This window comes from Meira miltonrushii (genome assembly GCF_003144205.1).
Source record: "Meira miltonrushii strain MCA 3882 unplaced genomic scaffold FA14scaffold_11, whole genome shotgun sequence".
NCBI lineage: Eukaryota > Fungi > Basidiomycota > Exobasidiomycetes > Exobasidiales > Brachybasidiaceae > Meira > Meira miltonrushii.
In genome coordinates this window covers 9,605-21,704 of record NW_020289953.1, presented here as the reverse complement: position 1 = coordinate 21,704, position 12,100 = coordinate 9,605, and the positions used below count along the sequence as shown (strand labels likewise).

The following is a 12,100-nucleotide window of genomic DNA, read 5'->3' as shown; positions in this document are numbered from 1 at the left end:
ATTCTGTATCACTTCTGCTGCATTTCTCGCTTTTTCTTCTTTCTTTTCTACTCTTGATGCACTTCTGGAAAACCTTAACCCACATGCATTACATAAGCTTTTGTTTCCATCTGGACCTTTTCGTCATTCTGGACTTTTTGACGCTTTACAAACTAAACAAACTTTTCGTCGGTGATTCCGGAAAAGTATTAGGATGTGGACTAGAGCGATGAGTAGGATAATAAGATGGCGTAATTTGACCTTCGTTCGGACGTGGTCCAGATCTTGTTTGTATTGGCTGAAGCTATTATAGTTTGTCATCGTTCATTGGGAATCGAAAGGGATCTTGACTTGTGATCGTTTTGACACGTGCGCTTAAGCGTCTACCAGGTTCTCTCATTTCATCATCAACCATCATTCCTGTTGCGGGCATAATATTAAATGTCTGTGGTGTTTGTGAAGTGAAAGCACTTGGCGCAGCTGCCATGGAAGGGAAAGAAAAAATAGACTTTGAGAAAGTCAGGTCCGGTGGTGTTTGTGAGAAAGATGATTGCTTTTGTTGCTCTGGATTGGCGATGGTAGAAGGCTGCGACTGGTGATTTGGTGTAAGGACAGGGAATATTTGGTCGCCTCTTGAAGAGCTGTGTCCTGCTTCTTGGTTGATGTGTTCTGCTCTTGAAATTGAAAAGATGGCAAATTTTATATCGCCACGAGGAATGAGTGTTACTATAAACTCGATCGATACACCATCTGCAGTGATTTTACCTTCTATGATTTGTTGTCTAGTACAAGCGGTCACAAATTGATTCATACCTAAATTTTCTTCTCCAATTTTTGTTTCAATTGCTGAACGTGCCAGGTCGTCTGCGAAGTAGCTCCCATCATTATATGACTCTGTGCCTGAGCTGTCTGAATGATATGATGCTAAATCAAACAATCTAGGTGGCGGCCATGAAAATAAAATCTTGGATGATGTGGTGCCATTTGTTAAAATTTGGAAATGCTTCTGGGAAAGCCTGTTAGATGTCTTTGGATAGAACCGGATGAAGGTTCAATCAACCTTTTAGAAAAGACATGTTGCCACAGCGATTGACAGTGCTGATCGCTGAAAATATCCAAAGATGTATAACAACAATCGGACCATTGGGACTTTTCCCGTTGATCATCATGTATCGAGCGTTTTTCAACAGCATGAAAGAAGCATAACAGCATATCATCTCCAATAAGCTCTAGAGGAATGTCAGTTAATTGTTGATCACTTTTGAGTGATATAGCAAAAGTAGAAAAATCTGATCTGAGATCATCTTGAGTCGAGTGAACATACCTGCCCAAAGACGCGACACTTTTCATGTACATCGAAACACTGCACTCCCAATATTTTCTCCTAGAACGTACTGTAAAATTTTCAATCCGATCTCTGTTGCTTCATTTGGATGCATAAAATCCAAAATACTCGTACCAATCAAGGAATCAACGCTATAGCCTAGAGACTCCTCTAGTGTTGGATCGAAATGGAGGAAAGCAAAAGTTGCTACATCAAATCTATCTTGACCTTCCGAAAGTCTGGTTGATGCTAACGCCCAGACTTATACAGAAACAGAAACAAAGATAAGGGATTCGAAGTGAATGAATCGAGTCCGTATTTACTCACAGCATCGTACATCCTCAGAGGGAGTCTTCTGCTTGCTTTTGTGCTTTTCTGTAAGGTCAGCCTTTTCTTGATCGATGAAGCGTTTATCGAGCCAAAGCGGAAAAGGTGTTAGAATCTGACAATGAGGTTTGGCTTTGCTAAAATGAATCCGTTCTTGTTGTGCAGTTGATCGTTGTGTGTTTGTATGATTTGATTGTTGCATAATATCAAAACTGAAGATAGGCTCAAATACTGGGAAAGATGAAGGTGATATGAAAGCATCATCTTGTCGTGGACTTGGATCGTTGTTTGATCTTGGCGGTGGATCGATTAACAATAGGGCGGATCGTTGCCTTTGAAAATCGGAGTGTCTGGAACCCATTTGGGCAAAAGACAGGAAGAAGTATCTAAGGGATAAAGTCCTTCATTTCTTGGGATGATTATTAAAAGAAACGCCTTCCACAATCACGTATGGCGAAAGGTAGGGTTGCCAGATTTATTGGAACAAAGCAGGTGATATTAATAGGCGCGTGTCATTTTTCGCCTCATGCATTCGCTAGATAAGTTGTTTTCAACGAATAGTGATATATGAATATACTATTTCAACAAAGGTGAGGTATGTTCTTTGCTTCTTCAAAAGCGGTCCTGAATTTTGCAGATTGATCAAATAGAAGCGAATACGTGGCACTTGGAAAAGATGCACAAAATGTTGTCAAACGTGAATGAGATGAGAACAAAATTGAAAAGAAGTGGTAGAAATGCTTGAAACATGACGGATCGAAGCGATATTGGCTATAGATGAATGCTGAACGATATATCATCATCGATATATCATCATCGATATATCATCATCGATATATCATCATTGGATAAAAAGGGACGATGACCCAAGACGATACATAAAGTCAAACATGGCTACTTTTGTGCTAGTTTGTCTTTCGTATATCATGTCAGAGCCTTTTTCATGTATTCGATCTCTCTCTTTTTCCGAAAACACGAATTTGGTACACAGAAGGGACGACTCTCTCCAATTGAAATAAATGTGGAGTCCGTCACATAGTCATGCATGTTAATTCATTCACCAATTTTTTGAATTTTGGGTAGCTTATGTGCTTTGCTTTCTAGCCAAAGAAAAAAAGTCCTATCTACATGCGCTAGAAGACCTCCACCCCACTAAATTCTGGATGAGCGCGCAGTGGATCAACGGTGAGAGCAAAAATCTGTTGGAGACTGAGCACTGATCACCTAGCACGTGCAGGTGCTGAATGGGCGAAGTATTTGTTGTGCGAGCTGGCTGAGTATGCGTAAAGCTTTGACGGGGGGGGGGGGGTAGGGTTCAAGAAAAAATTTTGTTATATTACGCGCGAACACCGAGTAATTTTCATAGTTACACATGATTCACCAATTTGCAAAGATAACATATCTTATATGAACCGGCAAACGTCAATGAAACGAACACATCTAAATGAATCAGCCGTAGTAGGAGAAATGAATCGCAAAACTCACGGATGGAGATAGGACACAAATTCATATTATGAACAAAGACGCTGCATGATAATGAAGTACGATAGCTATTTCGTGAAAGCTCTCCCCCCTTTCTTCTTACCTAGCTGAATTTTCAAGCACATGAAGGAAAGATCGCGGCGTCAACCATAGCCGTCACGCTCTTCCTCTTCCGGCCCATTGTGGCTGATGCAATGCTACGACACTGTTTTGACGTTCAATTTTCTCTGATTGATCTTCCCTCACAACAACCACAGATTTCCCAGTATCATGATGCGCACAGTTGCCTGATAGCGCCTATAAAGTTTAGTCTTTCGCGCTTCAGGGACAAGCCTACATGCAATGTAACAAATTGTTCGATCTCAATAGGACTATACAGAAAAGTTTGATTTAACAATGCCTCGCCAGGTTATGCCATCACACTCCCTCGCCACGTTATGCGAGGACATACGAGTATTACTCATTTCGCCACGAGATATGCACATGATTTTTGCAGCAGCATTAGATGGGCGATAAGTTGGCTTAGCAGAGACCCAAATTGCTATCATAGAGGATCCATACAGGTTCACAAATTTGAGATGGCCTACTTCTATTAGCGGGAAGATAAAATTCATTATCTTTGAGATGATCTTCAACTCTTGTGGACAGCGCAGGATGACTCTTGAAATAGGAAAAAAAAGTTGAGCAAAAGGTGAGTTGTTATGGCAATGACTCGGAACCAAATCACCTCGCAGTCACATATGGTCTACCTAAACGAGCCTTTTCCTCAACCATAAGGGCGTGTTTCGTTTTTTCTTTGAAATGTGTTCGGTCAGCTTTGCAAATTTGCCATGTAGATACCTCTGTCGATATACAGCTTCAGAACATAGACTCTGCATCTTGATGCATACTTCAAGTGGCTGTCCCTCGGTGCAGGTTTAAAGCTTAGCGTGGCAGGGTTAGTGTTGAATCCTTTTGGCTAGACTTGCATATGCATGTAGAATAGAAAAGTTTAAAATTTTGCTGAAAGTATTGGGTGGAGAAGGAAGGGGTTTGCAGAATTTAAAACACTTCCCGATCTTTATTCAAATTCAGAGCTTCGGCTGATTCTGAAGAACGAGTACCGGATCTTCTTCATCTTCGCTTTCGTTTATACCATCAACTTTTCGACTATAACATTCTTTTCTTTCTTTTCTTTGTTGATGAGGTCGAAACAAACAGGTTCAACCATATAGCATTCTAGCCCTAGATGTTTCCCGAGAATGCAGCTCAAAGAAGTTTTCAGGCTTGTTTAGAGTAAGTGAGAACTTGATGGATGTTGCAAACCTATACATGACTTAAAGTATTTATTCTATGCCACAGATGTCGTAGATCCAAGTTAAAATGTGACGGTTTACAGCATGCCGATTTTCAATGTTCTCGTTGTACGACTCGAAATAAGGTCTGCATTTGGCCAGCACCCATACCTACTGCAATGACCCAGCAGAATGCACAACAACAGCAGCAGCAGCAGCAGCAGCAGCGGCAGCAGCAGCAACAACAACAACAACAACAACAGCAGCAGCAACAACAACAACAGCAGCAGCAGCAACAACAACAACACCAGCTACAACAGCAACAGCAACAACACTTCCAGCAGCAACAGCCGAATCCATATCGTCATCCATCCACCGCATCCACCTCGATTCCCAGAGATGCTTTAGCTAGTGAAGATCCGCTATCATCCACATCGTCCCAATTCCAACACAACTATCCACATTCCGATCATGAAACCCCACTCAATCCATCAAAGCGACCAAGGTTGGCAAATAGAAGAGCGAGAAGAATACAGAAACATCCGGTCAAACACAAATGTTTGACTTTTCCACATCAAATTCAGCACCTTTTGAATCACTGAGAAGTGTATCGCTATTATCGCCAGAAGAAGCAATCCTACAACATCGCTCACAAGCAAGCTTTGGGGATGGAATTAGAAATGCAAATGATCCTTCGCATCCAATCGGCTTGCACAATTTGGAAAGACAAGATGGCAATGCGGTAAACCAATGGGATGATTTCACAGAAATTCTAGGAAATGAAAAAGAAGGGGATAATGATGACAATTCGGAAGATTTTAGCATTTTAGAGCATAAGCAGAGTACGGATGAGCAAATAGATGCCCTGAAAGAGCGTATGGGATGGACACAAGAATGCCTACATGAAGCAAGCGTTGAGAGAAGAAACTTTTTTGCAGATGCAATTGCACCGGAACCAAGTGAAATCGATAAATTGGATCCTATACAAAGTGGTATTTTACAAAAAAAAAAAAAAAACGTTGAAAGATTGTTCGAATTATTTTACGAAACGATAAATGTTCAACATTGCCTATTAGATCAACGTGATGATTCATGGAAAAACATCCAGAGATCTTCAAGAAGTTTGTTTATTACCATTTGCGCGATAACGACAAGTATTGATGAGCAGAATGCAATCTCACGTCATTGTTCTCCAATCTTGCTAAGGAGTATGGATCACTGTACTTCGCTGCTACTGTCTTCAAATGCAAAAAGTACAGAGGTTGTAAAAACTTTACTTTTAACATTTTTATTCATGACAAAACCTGCTTTTGCTCGAGAGGATCGCTGTTGGACGCTTATCGATACAGCTGGAAGAATTGCAAGTGAATTAGGAATGGGTAAACGTCTTCGAACAATTCGATCCACGCTGGATGGTCAGTTGAAAGACGATCATGAACAGCGCAGTACGGAACGAGCATGGGCAACTGCAGTACTTTTACGACGTAGCTTAGGATCGTTGCATGGAATGGTGTCTGTGATCAATTTAGACGTTCAATGGAATCAATTAGACAAATGGGCGGAAGATGAACGTGCAACACCTGGCGATGCTCAACATTGTGCTTATCTAAATTTGCGCAGGATTGAGTTCTATACGCGGTCGCAACTACAGAAAATGGAAGAACATCGATTTTTATCCTTGGAAAGTATTCGTGTTAGCTTTAATACACTTTTTGAAAGCTGGCAACAACGTTATGTTCAACATTCTAAGCTGCAAGGACATTTCGTGCTCTAAAGTGTTTTAATGGTTGTCGGTTTGCATATTCAACTCCTGATCAATGTTACAGTCCTGCACACTTCAAAGATTTCAGATCAACCCATGTACATGGTCCCGGATTCACTGGAAGATCAATGCGCCAAGATGTCAATAGCGTTTTGGAAATCTTTCCTTGACAACTTTCAATATCGAGCTCATCAATTAGGGCGGAACATTGTTTCCATGGTCACTTGGAGCGTAATGATAATGCTACAGGTTCGTCTCAATGAAGTGCAAATCACGAATCACTTACTGACAGTTAACTTTTCCCCTTGTCCTCTCCAGCTGAGATATCGTGATCAGCGTTTATTAGCTACCCGTCTTGCAATTTTATTAGCCGGAAGCGGATCGGATCATTTGCATTCAAGTTCGTTTGCCCGTTTCAGCGGAAGGTGGCTATTGTCGCTAATTAATGATCTAGCAAAAGCTTCTAGCGAGAGGAAAGCAGGCAGCTTTGTTAAGATATAAAAGGTTTGATTACAATACCAATTATCGCTTTCCCAGCTTTCCGACTAATAATCTAGACGAATTTCAATCTGGCTCAGATGCCAATCAAACACTAAACGCCGGCAATCAAGCTCGATCAGAGAGAAACAGCGGTGCTGAGAGTCAGGCTCTACCTGCAGAAAGAAATATCAACCAAAATCTTCAGCCTGACACCAACGTGCCAATTTCTGGGAACAAGTCCCTAGCAGATTCGACAGGTAAGCTCAAAAACTCTACTTTAAAATCTGCATGTCATACTTACTCTATATCTCTTCTACAGAAAACATTCTATCAAGTATGTCTGGACATATGACAACCGATCCATTCAACGAAACATGGCTAAACTCATTTTTGGACAGCTTAGTGCCTCCTTCCTTGACACCATCAAATGATTAAAGTGGCTCAACAAGTGTATCAAATTTCAATTCGAGTGTAAATGAGAATGGTGATCAGACCTCCATGCAACTTCCTTTTGAACCTGATCCTGAAATGAATATTCTCAATCAACAACCTTAGTGCATTTCATCATGTAATACAGAATCTCATTTGGTGTATTGTAACATAATCTTTGCTTTATCTCCTTTGGACAGCAGTGCGGGTGATTGATTATTCTCTTTCTTACTATTCGCCTTCATATTTTGCTTTGCATTTATCGTTAGTGGATTCTCTATCGGATAAACGGATGCCAAGGTACCTTTCATTTCATCGCTTCTTGTAGAATCTGTTGGCGAAATGAGCCCAATATCCTGATAATGCTCCACACACAAATCTCCCCAGCTCAAAGGAAGTGCTAGAATAGTGTCTAGAGTCACCAATCCATCCTGAACAGCTTCCCATAACAGTCTTGATCTTATCCTTTCGCTTTCCATTTCCAGTGAGCGCGGTGGTTGAAGTGCCTCTTGTCGTGCTAAGTGATGAGGAGGTGCAAAGAGTTTATTAGGGGTGTACGGAACAAAGCCTTCCCTTATACCGTCATTTGAGCTATCTTGCACTTCATTCATTGTATCTGATGGAGAAACGCAACCTCTTGCGCAAAAGGGCTTCCCGGGCTTGCCAGGTTTCTTCGCCTGTACTTCTGCATCCCACCATTGTCTAAGCGCTTTATGACGTCTACTCTGAGCAGAGTTTTGATATGTTGATAAACTACTTTGCGATGTAGCTGTATTTTGATCAGTAATGGCTTTTGGCGTGATTCTCTTTGATTGCAAAGCTTCAAAAGCGGGCATTTGCCGCTCTTGCATCTTTCTCGTACCTAACTTGTCATTATAAACCCCCACAGGAATAAGTTGAATACCCTTTGTAAGAGCTTTAGAGGAATATTTTGTTTGAGATGATGAAGGTGATTTTGTGAGTGAACCAGATTGAATTTGAGAAGAGATACTGCCATTGAAAGTGCTGGATGAATTGTTCTTCTTTAGTTGCGCCCGATAGCTTGCTGTGATGAAGCTATACTGCCCGTTCGGAAGCGAAGGTTGAACTTCAAAGCCATCGCTAGACACTTCAGAAGAATTTAATGAAGAAGAACTAGAACTACCTCTTCTATCTATCTTTGTCGGTGGGAATAGAGGCGGTCCCATCAAACCTAAGTTTGCACTCTTTGTCTTTTCATTTAATTGGTCAAGTTTGTCTGATGTCTGATTCTCTTCTGCCTCTTCCGGCACTGTATCTAGCAGCATGCTTCCCGATCTTGCATTTCCGTGATTGATCATTGTTTACGTCGGGCAGAATATGAAATTAGCAGGCCTTAGACCCATTGCTAAACATATCGAAAGTCTCTGTGTCTCCTGAAGATCATTAGGCCATGACGCTTTTAAGTATGTTTTGACAAATTCATGACGATAAGAAACTCTTATTTTATGGTCAGTATTCTCATTAGAGTATTTTAGCTTAGATATGTCACTTTGATGCCGCACGGACCGAACCTTGTTCACATCAGCTCGGTCTCAGGTATAAGACGGGCTGTCTATAAGATCACACGCATTGTTCACTGTTCACCTGCGGAACATATAACTCGGCATCTCTGGATCTTGGCTATCGATTTCGACAATCTTTCACGCTGTTTCGACGAATGTAGTCACTATAGAAATGCAGGACAGAATTAAACATCAAAGAAAGAAATTATCCGATTTGCCTCTACGAATATGGTATTGCATTTGCAGCTAAATGAACAAATTAAAACTTGCAACTCAGCAGGGTATCTTTTAGTCGAAGTGGAATTCATAGCGCAGCGCTCGGACCGACCAAATGAAACAAACCATGGGAACGGTAAGGTGTCTACACCAAAAGGGACACTAGATATCAGCTAGGAACGTTTAATAAAATCATATTCAAGAAGCTTAACAACTCATCACATTGCGGAAACCAGAAAAGATACAGGAACGGCAAAATTCGAAATAGAAAGGATGCGGATGTTTCACTATACAGAAGCTAAAGTAGAGTAGTTCTAAATTTGTTGCTCATGTTCACTTGATTTTTCATGGGAAGATCCCGAAATGGTATTTTGACCATCGCGCGAATTGTAAACGTAAAGAGGACGATTTTGACTAGAGTTACGCGATTTATTCTTTTTGCCCAAGAGTGACTTTCCCAAGAAAGCAAGTAATAATGCGATTACAACGACTGCCAAAGTGACCATTGCTCCGATTACACCTGCCACAACGGGAGAGACTCTGTGACGACCCATCGTACTATCTATACTTGCATAGCCTGCACCACCGATACCATTCAAAGCAGCAAGAGCCCTAACCCATCTGCTGCTTGAACATACGCAGCAACAGATGTCACGAGACTATCTATCCCAGTGGTCTGATAAAGTGCTTCTTGTCTTGGAAGGTGGACGCGCGTGGTCATCTTGAAAATGATCTGGTTGGAGGAGATGACGATCAGGGTGCTTTGAACAAAAATTATCTCTTAATATCGCAAATCTCTAAGTGAGTGTGTTGCTGTGAGACTGAACCTTACTTCGCAATCTGAAATGGAGAGTGCGGCACAAAGAATATCTAAACCCGATGTTTTTGCACAAAGGGATATTATGGAAAAGACACATCGCGTTCGTGTTTTCTCAGCTTGTCTTGTTCAAAGACAATACCCTTTCCGGAACAAAGGGAGAGTATTGCCCACGCAAGGGCACGAAGAACTCGTGCTAAGCGTGTCAATTCAATGGCTGCTCAGTTTTGCATTTGGCTCTATCTATTTCAACCTTGTTTGCATTGACAAAGGGGGCCAGCTGTGAGAAATTACGAAAAGTCCTGTGCAGAGTCCTAGACCTGAGAGCTGGCAGCGCATTCGAGCTTTACAAGTATTTTACATTTGCCGAAATTAGACATGTCAATTGCTAATCCGAGCACCGTTCTGACAATCTAATTGACTTTAAGAGTAAGGTCGTGCGGAATGGCAGCTCCCTTGGTTTCCAAAATTCACAGTATGAAGAAATACAATTTTAAGACCCCGCTGAAAAAGATAGTGGAGGGCAAAGCAGTTTCAAGACGCACTTGTACAATATCATGCCCAGTTGGGAGGACCTGATGCTCTTCTTGCCAAGACAGGGGTAGCGGCGAAATCGACGTATCTATCACAAAGCTAATCATTGTGTCCATCCAACCTCTAATCATGTCACACCTATCAGAACTCTAATCAAACAAGCGCCGATACTCTTCGCTACACAATATATGAACAAAACAAAGCAGATGTTAGAATTCATAAACTATAAAAAGACCTGGCTTTGAATTAGACAAATTTGGATGTAAAAAACAGAATCCTTGCTCAGATGGACAGTAAAAAGTTTCGTCTCATTTCTTGCATAGGCGAGGGTGCTTTTGGGATAGTGTACCAAGCAATCAACCTCCAGACAAATAACGTGAGTAATCTTTCACATTGAAGGTTTCTTTCTGTCTCATTTTCTTTTCAATCTTTAGAAAGTTGCAGTCAAATGCATCAAAACAAATCAAGCACTTGGTGCTCTGGAAAATATGAAACGGGAAGCAAACATTCACTCAAAGCTAGAACATGTGAATATTGTCGCATTCAAGAGTTTTGTACTCCAGAACAACTATTTACAATTGGAGTTAGAATTATGCGAGCAAGGCACTTTATGTGATTTCCTCTTTTGCAAACAAAATATGTGAGTGATGTAGTGATAAAAATAATTGGGCAATTGAATTGAGGCTTTTTCTCTTGATTAAGCGATCCTACCATTAGAAACAATATTTGCGCCCAACTTTGTTCGGCTGTCCACTATCTTCATGAAGGCGCTTTAGCAAATGACGCTGTGATTCATCGGGACATCAAACTAGAGAATGGTAAGGAAAAATCTTCCAGCGTATTATACGCAGCCTCTTTGACCTTCTTTTCTTTCATGCAGTTCTAATCTCGCGGGGAATGCAGATAAAACTTGGTGATTTTGGACTTGCTATCTCAAAGCCCCGTGATAATGTTGGTAGATGGGGAATAGCTGGAGTGAGTCTTATATGGATTTTTAGAACCGATAGTCTATTGTGGTTGACGATTATTCTTTTCCCCTCCCCGATGTAACTTTCTAGACAAAAGATTATATGTCGCCTGTGCGTATCTTTCCGAGTCTTTCTAATGTTGCCCATCACTCTAATTTTTCTTTCAAAAATTCCAGGAGATGATTCGTGGTCTCAAGTATGGAAAAAAAACAGACTTGTGGTCACTTGGTATCTTACTTTACGAGATCTGGACGTGGCGGTAAGCACTTTCAGAAAGACTTTGAATACAAGGGAAATTCTCAACTTTTTGTCTTTACAATTTTACAGTATTTTTCAAGGGTCTGAAGGCATAACACTTGAAAGATCGATTGCCATTATGCTTTCTCAGCCTTTGAGCAAAGATGTAACTCAGGTGCTGGCGCTATTTCTGCAAATAGACGTGAGTATTAGAATTCTGTTTTCACGCTTCACGCTTTCTGCTTACATTCTACCTATTCTCCTTCATCGAAAAGCCTATTTCACGACGCGAGGCAAGTACGCCCTTGGCATTTTCATGGATGTTGGAAGCTTTGATGAACAATCATAGTTGGTGAGTATGTCGAAGGTCATTAGTGAGCACACCGCTGACCTGTACGTCTATGTATTAAGTCACACAAAGCTTTTATCAGACCTTGAAGACGAAAGAAGCGATATGTCTTTTCAATCAGCAAAGAGTGAAAACGATTCAGAACTCATGTGAGTGTAATCGAAAGACTTTATATGTTTTTTAGAAAAGGGGTGCTAATACTATCCTGCTGGCTTTTAAAAAGATTTCCTGAATTCAAATTTCTAGTCAAGCATTGAATAACCTGAAGAATGGTGCGCAAGGCTTGTGTTTGGATGAAACAAGGCTGCAAAAGGCTTGGCTATTACTATCAATGTGCGAACAGACGGCATCGAAGACTTGACGTCAACTTGTGTTACACTTCGGACACTGTACAAAAAA

The 12,100-nt window shown here is 41.0% G+C and overlaps 6 protein-coding genes across 6 annotated transcripts; 3 read left to right on the top strand and 3 right to left on the bottom strand.

The window, feature by feature from the left end:
* Window positions 1-286: 286 nt before the first annotated feature.
* Window positions 287-1,991, bottom strand: FA14DRAFT_158852 (uncharacterized protein; the record flags this gene model as incomplete). The annotated part of the gene is made up of 5 exons (XM_025498002.1): window positions 287-995; window positions 1,121-1,237; window positions 1,304-1,342; window positions 1,375-1,552; window positions 1,631-1,991. 5 exons carry the CDS (start codon window positions 1,989-1,991, stop codon window positions 287-289), a joined length of 1,404 nt encoding a protein of 467 aa, XP_025351608.1.
* Window positions 1,992-4,340: 2,349 nt separating this feature from the next.
* On the top strand, window positions 4,341-7,063 carry FA14DRAFT_158851 (uncharacterized protein; the record flags this gene model as incomplete). The annotated part of the gene is made up of 6 exons (XM_025498001.1): window positions 4,341-4,387; window positions 4,454-4,891; window positions 4,993-6,071; window positions 6,213-6,397; window positions 6,603-6,885; window positions 6,948-7,063. The coding sequence occupies 6 exons, from the start codon at window positions 4,341-4,343 to the stop codon at window positions 7,061-7,063; spliced, it is 2,148 nt and encodes a 715-aa protein (XP_025351607.1).
* A 143-nt stretch (window positions 7,064-7,206) lies between these two features.
* FA14DRAFT_162794 (uncharacterized protein) lies at window positions 7,207-8,486 on the bottom strand (the record flags this gene model as incomplete). Its single annotated transcript, XM_025499760.1, has 1 exon — window positions 7,207-8,486. The coding sequence occupies exon 1, from the start codon at window positions 8,374-8,376 to the stop codon at window positions 7,210-7,212; it is 1,167 nt and encodes a 388-aa protein (XP_025351606.1). The 5' UTR covers window positions 8,377-8,486.
* Window positions 8,487-9,110: 624 nt separating this feature from the next.
* FA14DRAFT_182828 (uncharacterized protein) lies at window positions 9,111-9,517 on the bottom strand (the record flags this gene model as incomplete). Its single annotated transcript, XM_025501253.1, has 2 exons — window positions 9,111-9,408; window positions 9,435-9,517. 2 exons carry the CDS (start codon window positions 9,515-9,517, stop codon window positions 9,111-9,113), a joined length of 381 nt encoding a protein of 126 aa, XP_025351605.1.
* FA14DRAFT_28752 (uncharacterized protein) lies at window positions 9,497-9,991 on the top strand. The gene has a single exon (XM_025502134.1). It carries the CDS (start codon window positions 9,642-9,644, stop codon window positions 9,897-9,899), a length of 258 nt encoding a protein of 85 aa, XP_025351604.1. The 5' UTR covers window positions 9,497-9,641; the 3' UTR covers window positions 9,900-9,991.
* Window positions 9,992-12,062, top strand: FA14DRAFT_184006 (kinase-like protein; the record flags this gene model as incomplete). Its single annotated transcript, XM_025501360.1, has 9 exons — window positions 9,992-10,523; window positions 10,582-10,787; window positions 10,865-10,965; window positions 11,028-11,122; window positions 11,292-11,374; window positions 11,443-11,554; window positions 11,628-11,704; window positions 11,764-11,850; window positions 11,948-12,062. The coding sequence occupies exons 1-9, from the start codon at window positions 10,434-10,436 to the stop codon at window positions 12,060-12,062; spliced, it is 966 nt and encodes a 321-aa protein (XP_025351603.1). The 5' UTR covers window positions 9,992-10,433.
* Between the last annotated feature and the right edge of the window lie 38 nt (window positions 12,063-12,100).